At 35.2% G+C, this 13,252-nt stretch overlaps 1 protein-coding gene across 1 annotated transcript in view; it reads left to right on the forward strand.

Moving 5' to 3' along the window:
- PAN2 (PAN2-PAN3 deadenylation complex catalytic subunit PAN2) overlaps positions 1-13,252 on the forward strand; it is a 717,374-nt gene that overhangs the window by 456,549 nt on the left and 247,573 nt on the right. The window contains exon 21 of the mRNA XM_090393913.1: positions 10,197-10,287. Within this exon, the coding sequence (XP_090250039.1) occupies positions 10,197-10,287 (91 nt within the window). The remainder of the gene's footprint in view (positions 1-10,196; positions 10,288-13,252) is intronic.

A 13,252-nucleotide genomic window follows, 5' to 3' on the forward strand; every position in this document is an offset into this window, starting at 1 on the left:
AATTACAGACCAATCACCATCTCAGGAGTGGGGGTAAAAGTATTGGAAAAGTTGGTTAAAGACAAAATTCAAGAATTGGTGGATCAGGATATGATACTCCATAGGGGTCAACATTGTTTAGTTAAAGGTAGATCCGACCTTAGCAATCTATTAACTTTTTATAATAGAATGACATCTGAGCTGGACAAAGGAAATGGCTACACAGTGGTACTTCTGGATTTTGCTAAGGCTTTTGACAGGATACCCCATGGAACACTGTTATGCAAATTGGAGCAGATAGGAATGGATACTAAACTGGTGATATGGATAGGAGAATGGCTCAGGGAGAGATACCAGAAAGTGTTGAATGGAGGAGCAGAGTCCAGGATGAGGCAGGTGACCAGTGGTGTGCCTCAGGGCTCTGTGCTTGGGCCATTGATGTTAAATGTGTACATAAGTGATATAGGAAATGGCTTGAGGGGAGATGTTCAGTTGTTTGCCGATGATGCAAAGTTGGGTAGCACAATAAAAAAAATGAAGCTGATGTTGATAGTTTGCAGGATGATTTAAATAAGCTGGCAAAATGGGCAAAGGGTAATGGATGTCAGTTCAACATGGAAAAGTGTAAGGTTATGCATTTTGGGATTAAAAGATTACTGGCTGTGTACTACATTGATGGTACAGTACTCCAAGAGATTGGTGAGGCCAGGGACTTAGGGGGGGAGGTGTTGGTGAATAGGGAGATGAAGTTAGTTCAGGGGACACATTGCTAAGGTGTCCAAGATTACACATTTATAAAGCGTTAATACTTCCACATTTGGATTATTGTGCTCAGGTCTGGTCGCCTGGATTCCTTGAAGATGAGGAGGTTGTGGAGAGGGCTCAGAGGAGAGTGACTAGGTTGGTGAGTGATGTAAAAAAATGCTCCCTACATTGATAGATTGAGAGCTTGTGGATTACAGAGGTTGGTTGATAGGTGGAGAAGCCAAAGAACATATGTAATTTACAGACATAGCAGATAGGATTTGCTTTGGTAATCACAAAGAGTAATCAGGTTTCAAAGATGCCAAGTTACTTGGCCATGATAGGCCATGGAGCCTGACAAAAAAAAAAAAGGGGGCAGATGGGATTAGTTGAGAAAATGATTAAGTGTTTGTAACTCTGTGATACCCTGACAATATTAAAGATTAAAACTATGTTTGATAGTGATCCTTCCCATAATGCATGGTACTGTTAGACAGCTCCTGAAAGATTTGTGATTTTTGTTGATTTATTAAGTGTTTTCTTAGATTTAATTGTCGATTTTTAGCATATTATTGTAATTTTTTAGTGTAGTTATTGTACTAAATCATTTTATAACATAATTTCAGAAAGAGTAAAAATTGTAGGATTACAACCTTTCATGATGTAAAGTTAGTACTAAGTTAAGAAGGAGGGCAATGATAGCAAATGATTTCATGTGCAGGCTGTGTAGAAGATATGGATGTGAGTTTTTAGATGTGTGGGGGTGTGTTTGATGGCAGAAAAGATTTGTATAAGAATGATGGCCTACACTTGAATTCATTTGGCATCAGAAACCGGAGAAATTACTTCTTGGTATGAGACCCAATGCTGAGAGTCAGGGAAACTAGATCATCAAGGGAGGAACGTAAAAAATGTTTGTGAAAGTTCAGCTATGGTATACAAACGTGATTAAGATATGAATGCCTTCAAACATGGTTATGCATGTGGCAAAGGAGTAGAAAAATATATGCTTTGGTTCGAACCTTTTAAGTATGTCTAGGGAGGGAAAAGAAAATTCTAGAACAAGACCGTATAGATTGCATATCTAATTATAAGAATAGGCTAGGTCATAATTTATTATGTCTATACACAAATGCCAGGAGCATTAGAAACAAAAGGGTTGAGTTTGTTGCTTTATTGAATACGATGTGGCCTAAGATCATTGGTATTAGTGAAGATATGAAACCTGGCTATTGTTTCATATCTTCACTAATCAGATATGGTAAGTGAGATTGAGTGTAACGGATACACTATTTTTAGGAATGACACAAGAGATAGGAGAGGCGACTTCTACTAATGATATCAGATGACTTAAATCCAGTTAGGGTAGAATTATAAGAAAACAATGATGGTAATAATGTCCCTTGTAGTGATGAGTTTGAGTCTATCTGGTGTGAAGTGGAGGTTAACAGAATGAAATATATGGTGGGGTGTTGCTACAGACCTGGCGGCCCAGTTGTAGTGAATGAGGAAATGCATCGCCAGTTTAGCCTTATGGGTGACTTTAATTTTCCCAACATTGATTGGGTAGAAGAGAAATCTCATGATAAGAAAGAAGAATAATTTATTGAATTGTTGTGAGACAACTTTCTCAAGCAGCATGTGAAAGAAGGAACTCAAGGTCAAAGAGTATTGCATTTGTTCTGCCAAGAATATGGCTATTTTACCACCAATTATTGACAGTAACCATGCTGCTCTTTTTTGGGAAGTATCTACTTGTATTGAAGCTCTGATTAAAACAGGCTATATGCTGAACTAAAGCTGGAAATTATGATCAACTTAGAAGAATACTATCTTTGGTCCCATGGTGTCAGTTACTGAATGGAAAAAATGTCAGCAATGCATGAGAATCTTTGAAAAAGTGCTGAAATGAGGTGGTATCTCAATTTATCCCTGGTGTTCAAAGAATAAATAGGTTGGGAGTGAAATGGATGTGCAGCCTTATTAAGCTAGAAATCCAGAAGAAGAAGAAGATGATGTGGAAAGAATAATGTGAGAATAAGAGTGAGAGGAGTGTGAAATATATAAAATTCAGGCCAGAAAAGTAACAAATATTGTGAGTAAAGCTAAAATGGAGTATGAAATGAAATTGACCATGCGAGCTAAAGGCAATCCAAAAGAATTTTATCGTTATGCTGCAAGCAAAAGAAAGAATGAATGTGGAAGAATAACTTTATTCAATGCAAATGGTACATGAGTGTCAGAAGCTAAGGAGATTGTTCAGTTAACGAGTACTCACTTTGCTAAGATATATTAACCAGGTGTATGTAGCATGATGCACAGTGCTACAGCTATGTTGGATGAAGAGTTAGAGGTTCATTAAAATGAAGAGCTATTGCATAACCTGGATAAGAATTTGTCAATAGGGACAGATGGAATATCAACCTGTTTGCTAAAGAAATGTTCAGCTGAATTGGCTAGGCCTTTCACACATTTGTATAACTTGAGTCTCTGCTCAGGAATGATACCACAGGAATGGAATGTATGTTAGTTCCATTGCACAAGGGTGGTGCAAAAACTGATGTCTAACTACTGACCTATTAGTATTTCTGGTGTGGTAGTGAAGATTTTAGAGAAGTTGGTAAGATCCTGCATTCAGAAATGGGTAGACAAGCATTCTATACTCTGCAGGGAACAGCATGGGTTTACTAAAGGAAGGTCATGTTTTAGCAATTTGCTCATATTTTGTAACAATGTTACAGCCGAGTTGGATAAAGGGAATGGATGCACTATGATAATGTTGGATTTTTCTAAGGCATTTGATAGGATACCACACGATAGGCTGTTGTGTAAACTGGAGAATATGGGATTGGAATATAATCTGTTGACATGGATCAGGGGATGGTTGACAGACAGATATCAAAAAGTGGTATACAGTGGGTGTGAATCTGTCAGATTTGAGGTAACCAGTAGTGTACCTCAGGGTTCAGTCCTTGAGCCATTATTGTTCAATCTACTAATGCCATCAAGCAGGGTCTATCATTAGATTTGCAATTTTTGCTGATGATGCGAAGAGAGGCAGGGCAATCAAGGATGCTACTGATATTAGCAATTACAAAATGATTTGGATTCAGATTTGGATCTGGAAATCTGGGCAAACGAAAATGTTTATCAGTTTAATGCTAGTAAGTGTAAAGTTGCGCACTTTGGCATGATTAGAGTTCCAGCGACATATTATATTAGCGCGGTTATGCTACAAGAAACTGAAGAGTTTCTTGTAGCATAAGAAACTTCAACATAGCAACTCTTCAGTTGCTATGTTGAAGCGAACCTTGACATGTAAGGATAAGGAAGTAATTTTGCCTCTTATTGAGGCTTTGATAAGACCACCTGGATTAATGTGTGCAGATTTGATCTCCTGGGTTACAAGGGGATAAAGAAGCTGTGGAAAGGGTGCAAAGAAGAGGTACAAAGATTATAAGCTTTAACCTACAAACATTAAAGCCTCGACACGAACAAACTTGAGAGAGAGAGAGAGCTAGAGCCCTTTTATAGCTCTGTTCATTCTTTGTTCCGTAGCTGTAACTCCCTCGATTTTCTGCGTACATGACTATTAAATTATTTAAGGAATTTGCAACGTATACTGGAATATTAATTAAAAGAAACTTTAATGAATACTTTCTATATTTCGGCAATGTCACATTGCCATCTTCATGAGAACATACAAATATGACACATACATGCAGGAACCACAAAAAGCAAATGAGGCAGAAGAGAAGAAACTACTCCTGTTCCTAAAATCCTAATGGTGCCCCCTAGCAGGCTGTAGTGGGTTGTCTTGGTTGTTGGACTGATGTTCTCATGATGTAAGTCTCCCAAATTTGAGGCAGTCTCATGCACCCAAATTTGTTGAGGATTGGAACATTTTTGAGAGCTGAGGCTGATTCTATGAATAGTTTTTCGTACTTTGGCTTTCTTCCTACATATTCTGTGGTGGGTATCCAGAGCATGGTCTGCAAGCCTAGAGTGGCTGTACTGGTGAATTCTTGTGTTCTGAAATCCTGATATTCGCTGTCCTGTCTGTTTGGCTAAAGTAGGACAGGTTACAGCTGCAAGGGACCTGGTATACCCCGGGTAGGTCCAGGGGAAGTGGCCTGTGGGCTTGCAGACCATGATCTGGATGCCCGCCACAGAATACGTTGGAAGAAAGCCAAAGTAATACACCTCAACAAGTTCAAGTACGAAAGACTATTCATAGAATCGGCCTCGGCTCAAAAAACTTTCCATTCTTTGAATAATCACATGTACTTCTGACATAGTGGTGCCATTTGCATCAATTTATGTTATTCTTCTACATTCATTCTTTCTTTTACTTGTAGCATATTGATAAAATTCTTTTTGGTTGTTTTTAACCTGCACAGCCAGTTTCTTTTGTAATCTGACTTAGCTTTCTGTACAATACTCATGACTTTTCTGGCCTGTGTTTTATATAATTCCTAACTCCTCTTATTCTTCTTCTCACAGCACCTTCCACATCACCTTTTTCTTATCGATATCTTCTTTAATAAGGTTGCACATGCATTTCACTCCTATCCTATTTTTCTTTGAAATCTAGATAGACATTCAGATATTGCATTACTGATATCCTTCCCATTCAGTAGTGGATATCACATTACACTGATGTCCGAAAACCTAAGCACGAACACTTTACCTGAATAAATACAGCTGCAAATTCAGACAAATCAGCTTGTGACAGTTTGTATAACTGACAATTTTGAGTAGAAAGTAAGTATACATTCAAAGTTTCGAATCACATGGTATCATACAACAGGATAAAAGGAAGTAGACTGCACTAAGCAAATTGTAGTTTAAGGAAGCTCTTTACATGAAAGAATAAAGTTGCAAACTTTGATGTCTTGTAATGTCTCAAAGACATCATCTGAATAATTTCACACAAGGAAGAATTGGAAAGTTTGAAAAAAGTCAGAGAATTACAGATATTGCCAGAGAGTTGGGAAATTCACATAGCATTGTATCCAGGCTCTGAGCAGTGTTTTAAATCAATGGAATGTGTTCCAGATGTTTGTTAAGAGGTTGCCCGTGCTCTATCTTCGAACATGAAGACAGATTTTTGGTTATAACAGCAAAACATAATTGATGCACTATGGCAGGTCAGCTTGCAAGTTGGCTCCATTCAAGCACAGGTACGCAGTTATCTCGACAAACTGTGGCAAGATGTCTACATCCCTTTATCCACAGCAAATCAAAAAGCACATTTTTTCAGGAGTGTTGTATCCATAAAAATTGGACAACACACCAATGGGCTAATGTACTCTTTGCAGATGAGAGTCATTTTAGTTTTTCCTCCAATTCTAGATGACATTTAATCTGGTGTCAAAATGGTACTGCTTCCATTGCTAGAATGTTCTTGAAAGGGATAGATATGGTGATCATGGTGTGGTCATGGTGCGGGGAGGCATTATGCTTAATGAGTACACCGAGCTACAGTGCTGGAAAAAGGTGTTGTGGGAATGATATTGCAACAAAGTGCTTCAACATCATGTTCGATCATTCTGTGATGCTATTGGCGAAGAATTCATTTTTATGGATGACATTGCTGCACTACATCATACACGAGACATGGAGATTCTTCTGGAGACCAAGAATATTAATTGAATTGAGTGGCCAGCATGCTCCCTAGATCTCAATCCCATAGAACACGTATGGGACACAATACAAAGGCACATTTCTGCTTGAAATTCACTCTCCAGCAAACAAACAAACAAAACCTTATCCTTGTTGTGCTCACTTTAATGTTGTACTCATAGAACAACTTTCCCACTTTGTCTGTAACATTCTTGATGTAAGATGGTGTGATCACATCCTTAAAATCTTGTTTAAGTACAAGAGTTGTAGGAGGTATATTATGAATTTTGTTGATTGTCTTTATAATCTCCACATCATCCTACGAAAAAACCAGACATTTATACAATTCATTGCTCTTGTGGCATTTGCTATGTAGGCCATATGGGAAGGTCGTGGGGGGGGGGGATCTGCATGTCTGAACATGTAAGAGATGTCGAAAAAAAAAAGACAGCATAAATCAGGTATGGCATCCCATAAAATTTCTAGGAAACTTCTGAAATGCTGAAGATCCCCATGCAATGTAACAGAAATCAAGGCTTAATCTTACAACGAGTTTGGTCTGCTTTCATTAAAAATCTAACTGCAGTGAACCTAGGATATGATATGCACGATGCTACTACAGAACGTGGTGCTGTAGTGTCAGTGATTAGCATTATTCCAACATGCATACAGTAATTAATTTAAATGGTTATTTATTTATATGTATGAATTGTGAAGTTCTATTAACATCCAATATGTGTAATTAATTGTTTCTGGTCTTTTTTTCTGTACAGCTTATGCTAATACCCCTGATGATATGTCTGATGACATACAAAACTCTTAATTATATTTTATTAAGCTTGTTAATTATCTCAGAATATGTGGTCTCTATGCTAGAAACTGTCCACAGAACTGCTAAACAACAGAAGTTTACACATTTACTATACGCTTTAGCCATTATGCCCACAGGCCACTACATATTTACAAAGGCAACAAAATCAACTTCTTTATTCCTGATGCTCCTGGCATGTGTGTATAGATTTAACAAGTTACCTCCTGGCTTTTTCACCTACAATCATTTGTCAACTTAGGATGTATGTGACTTAAGACCACTTGTACTTATAAAGTCAATGCCATTAACATGTTCACCAAATATCACCTCACTCCTGAAACCCTATCAGAGTATTATTGCAGCATGCCTCCAAGACATATTATTTGTGAAATTGTTTCTCTCATGCTGTTGCTGCTGTTGAGGGTAAGAAAACCCCAGAGACCTTTTAGAAGGAATATAATATCTTGCATTGTACAAAGACTGTAGATGCAACATGGTGTGAGGTGACAGTAGGATGTACGAATCGTTTGGAAAAAGCTGCTTAAAATATATGATCATTCATTCACAAGATTCAAAAAAGATATTACAAGAGATTGGTGAAAAGAGTGCTGCTTGCCATTTGCATACATTAGGTGAACTTACTCAATCATTCTTATTGTTCTTTCCATGATGATCCAGTTTCCTGACTCACTGCGTTAGGTCTCTTCAGTAAAAAAATAATTAACTAGGCTCCTCATGCTAAACCCATTCAAAGCGAGTCCATAGCGCAATTGGAAGAACGACAGTACGTTCTTCCAAAACAATGCCAAAGGGGAAATTTCTCCCTGGAATTCATGTAGGACTTCAAGAAAAAAGGATGATGGACACTACAACTGTTCAAGATTGGATTAGAACAGTCTGGGACAAATGGTCAGTGGCATTATTTTTATGCTCAGCTCTCATGTTGGATAGTTCAGTGGTTACTCAGGATAGAATAATAAAACAGCTTTCAGATGTGAAGACCAATGTGGCCATTATTCCTGGTGATCTTATGATTCCAAAATGATAAAAGGACAAGCAATAATGAACCTGTTTGTTTTAATTTAATTACAGAAGCATTGTCACTAAGATTAAAATATATTACATGATGGTGAGCAGCCGATCACGTAAATAATGTTCATAATTAAAATTTAAATGCATTCATTTTATAAATAATTTGAGCAATTATAAATTAGAATGAATACTGAGGATTTAATTATAAACATTAATTTAGTTTTTTTTCCCTAAAAAATCTTAGTTTCTTTAAATCTCTGCATATATCTCGCACTACGATTTTTTAATTTTCATTTTGGTGAAAAAAGTGAGTTATATTCTAGTAAATACTGTACTCATCATCATTGCCCATGGGGTCAATGCCTGTTGGTGTCTGATGTCTGTTTCACCATTCTTTACCACTTCCTCTGTCCACTGCCAGATTACTCAAATCTTGCAAACTCTTTCTACACCACTCTTTCACATCATTCATCCACTCTCTCACCTCGGCTGTCTTCTTCTGTTTATACTGTCCATTGTATCAATCATCAAAGTTGATCTTTCTACTGCTATCCATTCTGCATATATGTCCAAAAACTTTAGTTTCCTTGGAATTATTTTCTGAATTAGATTTTCTTTATAGTTTACTTTGCGATATAATTCTTCATTTGTTATCTTTTGTACCCATCCAATTCAAAGAATTTTTCTATAATATGTTCTTTTGAAGCCTATATTCGTCTCTCAGTTTTTGACCATTACCCATGACCGACAACCATAGAGTGCACTTTTTAATATGCATATTTCCAGCGGTCTCAGCTTTATGGGAAATCTCACTGTTTACTTTTCCATATGTTGTCCATTGCCTGTAGGTTTACTTTAGCTTTTGTTATCCTAGATATTATTTCTTTCTTAGTCAAAATCATGTGTGAAGTTCCAATGAGTACTACCATCTCTTTTCTCTTCTGAAAGCTGTTCTGGCCATTTCTGTACTATATGCAAAGTTCAATTTCCTATTTGCTATCACCTTCCCCAACCCCTTGCATCTGTAACCTCATCATGCCTGCCATCCAAATTATTGACAGAAGCTAATAATAATTGAAATGAATTATATAATAGTATAGTAGCTGGCATGGATTCTCAAGGTGCATGCAAATATTAAATACACTCACATAAAACAACTCCAAGAAAAGCTCTAGAGAGAAAGTGAGAGCTACTTTTTTCTAATAATGTGAATCCTATTTGTGAACACCAAATAAATCAAATGTGCAATTTTAGTACTGTAGGTGGACTAAGGATTAAATAACATAGGAAACCTTGCCCTAGAGATTCATGCTTACAATGAGAATTTGATTTTGTCTTGAAGTGCAAATGTAATGAGTGAATTATCTTACCATAATACTTATTTGTTCTTACACTCCAATTGACTTATTAATATTCACTGATATCTTACCTATTTCTGTGATTTCTTGTTTTTATTATTGTTCCACTTATTTTTGTTATCCTGTTTTTTTTTGTTTTTTTTTCTCAACACTTCTTAACTTTTTCCAGTTCTTTGATTGGTTATTTAATAATTTGTTTTAATGTGAAAATTTAAATTATATAATTATCATCATTTGCATCATAAATATTAGTGTTGCGATTTTTTTTTTTCTTCGCTCCACAGGTCAAATATTCTTGTCTCTAGCTTTTACATTAGCCTTCACTTTTGACGCTGTGCTATTGTTCTGACAGGTTTTTGGTGCTCATTTTAGGGATGTTAAATTAACAGTGTGCATACAAATATATTAATAAATGCACCAGATACAGTAAATCTTGTAAAAACCAAAATAATATACTAAAAATACACTCATTTAAGAAAATACTAAACGATTTTTTTTTTTTTTAATTATCTTACAGGAACTTGAAATGACACATCCTCTGCTTCTTTAACCTTCTTAGGCCACCATTAATATCTGAATTATTATGATAATAAATGAAAAGCAGTTGATATCATTTCTAAAGTATATTTTTGTATATATTTGTTTAGTATGAAGCTGTGTTCCTCAATCTTGATTGGAAACTTCCTTGTGTTTTGTATTATACTAGAACCGATGTGAATTTTAGGCATGCCTTTGAAGGTAAGAATCATATTATTTATTCATTTATATTATTATTTATTTGTATGGATTTTTTGATAGATATAAAAATTAGATGTTACAATTAAATAATAAAATTTAATTGTTAGTGTAGCAGGCAGAATATTCAAACTTTTATAGACTGTCTTATTTATGAGAGTTTATTGGCCATGCACACTCTAAACCAGTTTTCAAAAATGTGGTCTGTGATCCATTTATGAGGCCATGGTTTTCTCAGTGGGCCACAAGAGAATATTTTTAGTAAAGAAGAGCAAGATTTTATTTTTGTTAGTGTGTAAATTTTTAGATGGTGGTTAAAATATGGATTGGTGGAAATGAATTAGATGTCTTAGGAATTGCACTTCTGGCTGCTCCTATAACACACAGTTACACTTCATTGCACTGATGATAGGATATGAAATGTCTGCTGCAGTATAGAATAATGCAACTAAGATAAAAGTGGGCATGTCAGCTTTGCTCAATTTTGGTAACCCTTGAAAAAAAGAAGATATCACAAGAAAGTGATTGCTCCCAAATAGGCTATTATCTGTTTTACACTTAAAGAGTGGGGAAATGGAGGTTGAACATATCTTAAGTCTATTTAGGCACTGCCTCACAAAGTGATGACATAAAATGACTTTTTTATTTTTTTATTTGATTATTCTATAAATGCAGAAGTTTGCTTTTAAATATAATCTCTGTATTGTTTGTTTGTAATATGTCAACTTATATTTCAGTTAAAACATAAATATTTTATTGTTTCTTCTTTTAGCATAAATGTAGAACATGATCTCCTAATTGTAATGGGGAACTTAAATGAAAAAGTAGGCAAAGACTGGGATACCTGGCCAAGAGTATACGGACAGTTTGGGTATGGAGAAAGCAATGAGCATGGTGAAAGACTGCTAAACTTCTGTTCAAATAATAATCTAACAATAACCAACACTCTCTTTAAACAACCAAAACCCCAAAGAAAATGGACATAGATATCACCAGACAGACAAACCAAGAATATGATAGATTATATTATTGTAAACGAAAGATGGAAATCAAGTATCCTAATTTGCATATCCTTGCTGCAGACTGTGGATCAGACCATAAGCTACTATTAGCAAACCTAAGAATAAAGTTAAAATCTGAAAGCACTTTTACAGTCAATAGGAGACCGAATGCACAAAAAAAAAAAACCTACAAGACAACAATATTCTAAGAAAATATCAAGAACTAGATAAAAACCTGAAGGAACTACCAAACCAGAATATAAACATCAAAGAACATTGGTGCAAATTAAAGGAAATAATATTAAAATACAATAGGTTGCACAGAAAGAGAAAGTAAAAGGATTGGATCGCGAATGAAATAAAAATATTAAACGATCAAAGGAAAAGCATGAAATTAAAACAGAACTAATATAGTAATTAATAATAGATTAAACAGAAAATTTAGAAAACTAGTTAAAAGAGACGAGAGTAACTGGTTAGAAGAAAAATGCAAAATGGCTATCAAAAGAAAATAACCTCTGTGGATTATATAAACAAACAGACCAAATTAGTAAGACACTGACAACAAATATGATAATGATCAACAACAATGAGGGACAACTAATTGAAAGTAAAACAAAAAGAATTCACAGATGGGAAGAATACTTTAGAGACTTGTATAATAAAAACAGCTCTCAGGATATTAGTATTCTAGCCACAAATATCTTTACCAAAGAAGTAATAGCCCACAGCATAGATAAACTTAAAACTAGGAAATCACCTGGTATTGATAGATACACACAGAATTCTTAAAAGCAGGAAAGGAACTTTTGGAACCATTAAAACATTATTTGAAAGGATCTGCAAAAATTAAGCAATACCTACTGATTGGACCAAATCAGTTATAACTCCTATATATAAAAAGCAGATAAAACAGAATGTAATAATTACAGAGGCATTAGTCTCTTCAATACAAGAAAAGAAGTTGTTGAGAAAAATCAAATTTACAAGTCTATATATATATATATATATATATGGACTTGTAATATATGGATTATATATATATATATATATAAAACTAGCATTAGGAGAAGAACAGGCAGGTTTCAGACCAGGAAGAAGCACAATTGGTCAACTATTCACCTTAAGTCAGCTAATAGAAAAGACACTAGAGTACAACCAAAGTTGCTATATAAATTGCTTAGACTTTCATCAGGCATTTGATTCAATCCGTAGAAGAGAACTATGGGAAATTATGAAAGAATTTGGAATTCCCAACAAAAGTATAAAAATAATAAAGAATCTATATTAAAATCTGAAAGTGCAGTGTGAGTGGAGGACACCTTAACCAACTGGCTCCACACAGAGAGTGGAATAAGACAGAGATGCAATCCATCACTGGACTTGGTCAATCTTACACTGGAAGAAGCAACCAGTAAGGCCTTAAACAAAGAAGACTCTGGAATCAAAATATATGGGAAAAATATAACAAATTTAAAATTTGCAGACGACATTGCATTACTTGCAAGCATGGAAGAAGATCTACAATGAAATTCTGGTGAAATAAAGGAAAAATGTATAAAATTTTATAGATAAAACAAAAATTATGCAAATAGGAAAAAGAAACACCAATCTGAAAATTGAAATTGATAGTAAGAATCTAGATCAGGTACAAAACTTCACCTACCTCGGAGGAGTAATTGAGTATAACTGTGAAATTACAAAAGATATAAACAGACAAATCAGTCAAGCATCCCAAACTTTTGGATGACTTAATGAAATATAGAAGTCAATAGAGACATCAATCAAGTAACAAAAGTAAGAATCTATGAGACAATGCCCTACCAATACTCCTCTGTGGAAGTGAACGCTGGAATCTCAAAAAAGCTGAAGAGGAAAAAATTATTAACTACTAAAACGGATTGGCTAAGAAGATTACTTGGAGTGTCTCTGCTGGATAGACTAAGAAACAGTGACATAAGGAGATG

Source organism: Typopeltis vanoorti, chromosome 6 (genome assembly GCF_054136105.1).
Source record: "Typopeltis vanoorti isolate ZY-2024b chromosome 6, IOZ_Tvanoo_1.0, whole genome shotgun sequence".
NCBI classification, from domain to species: Eukaryota; Metazoa; Arthropoda; class Arachnida; order Uropygi; family Thelyphonidae; genus Typopeltis; species Typopeltis vanoorti.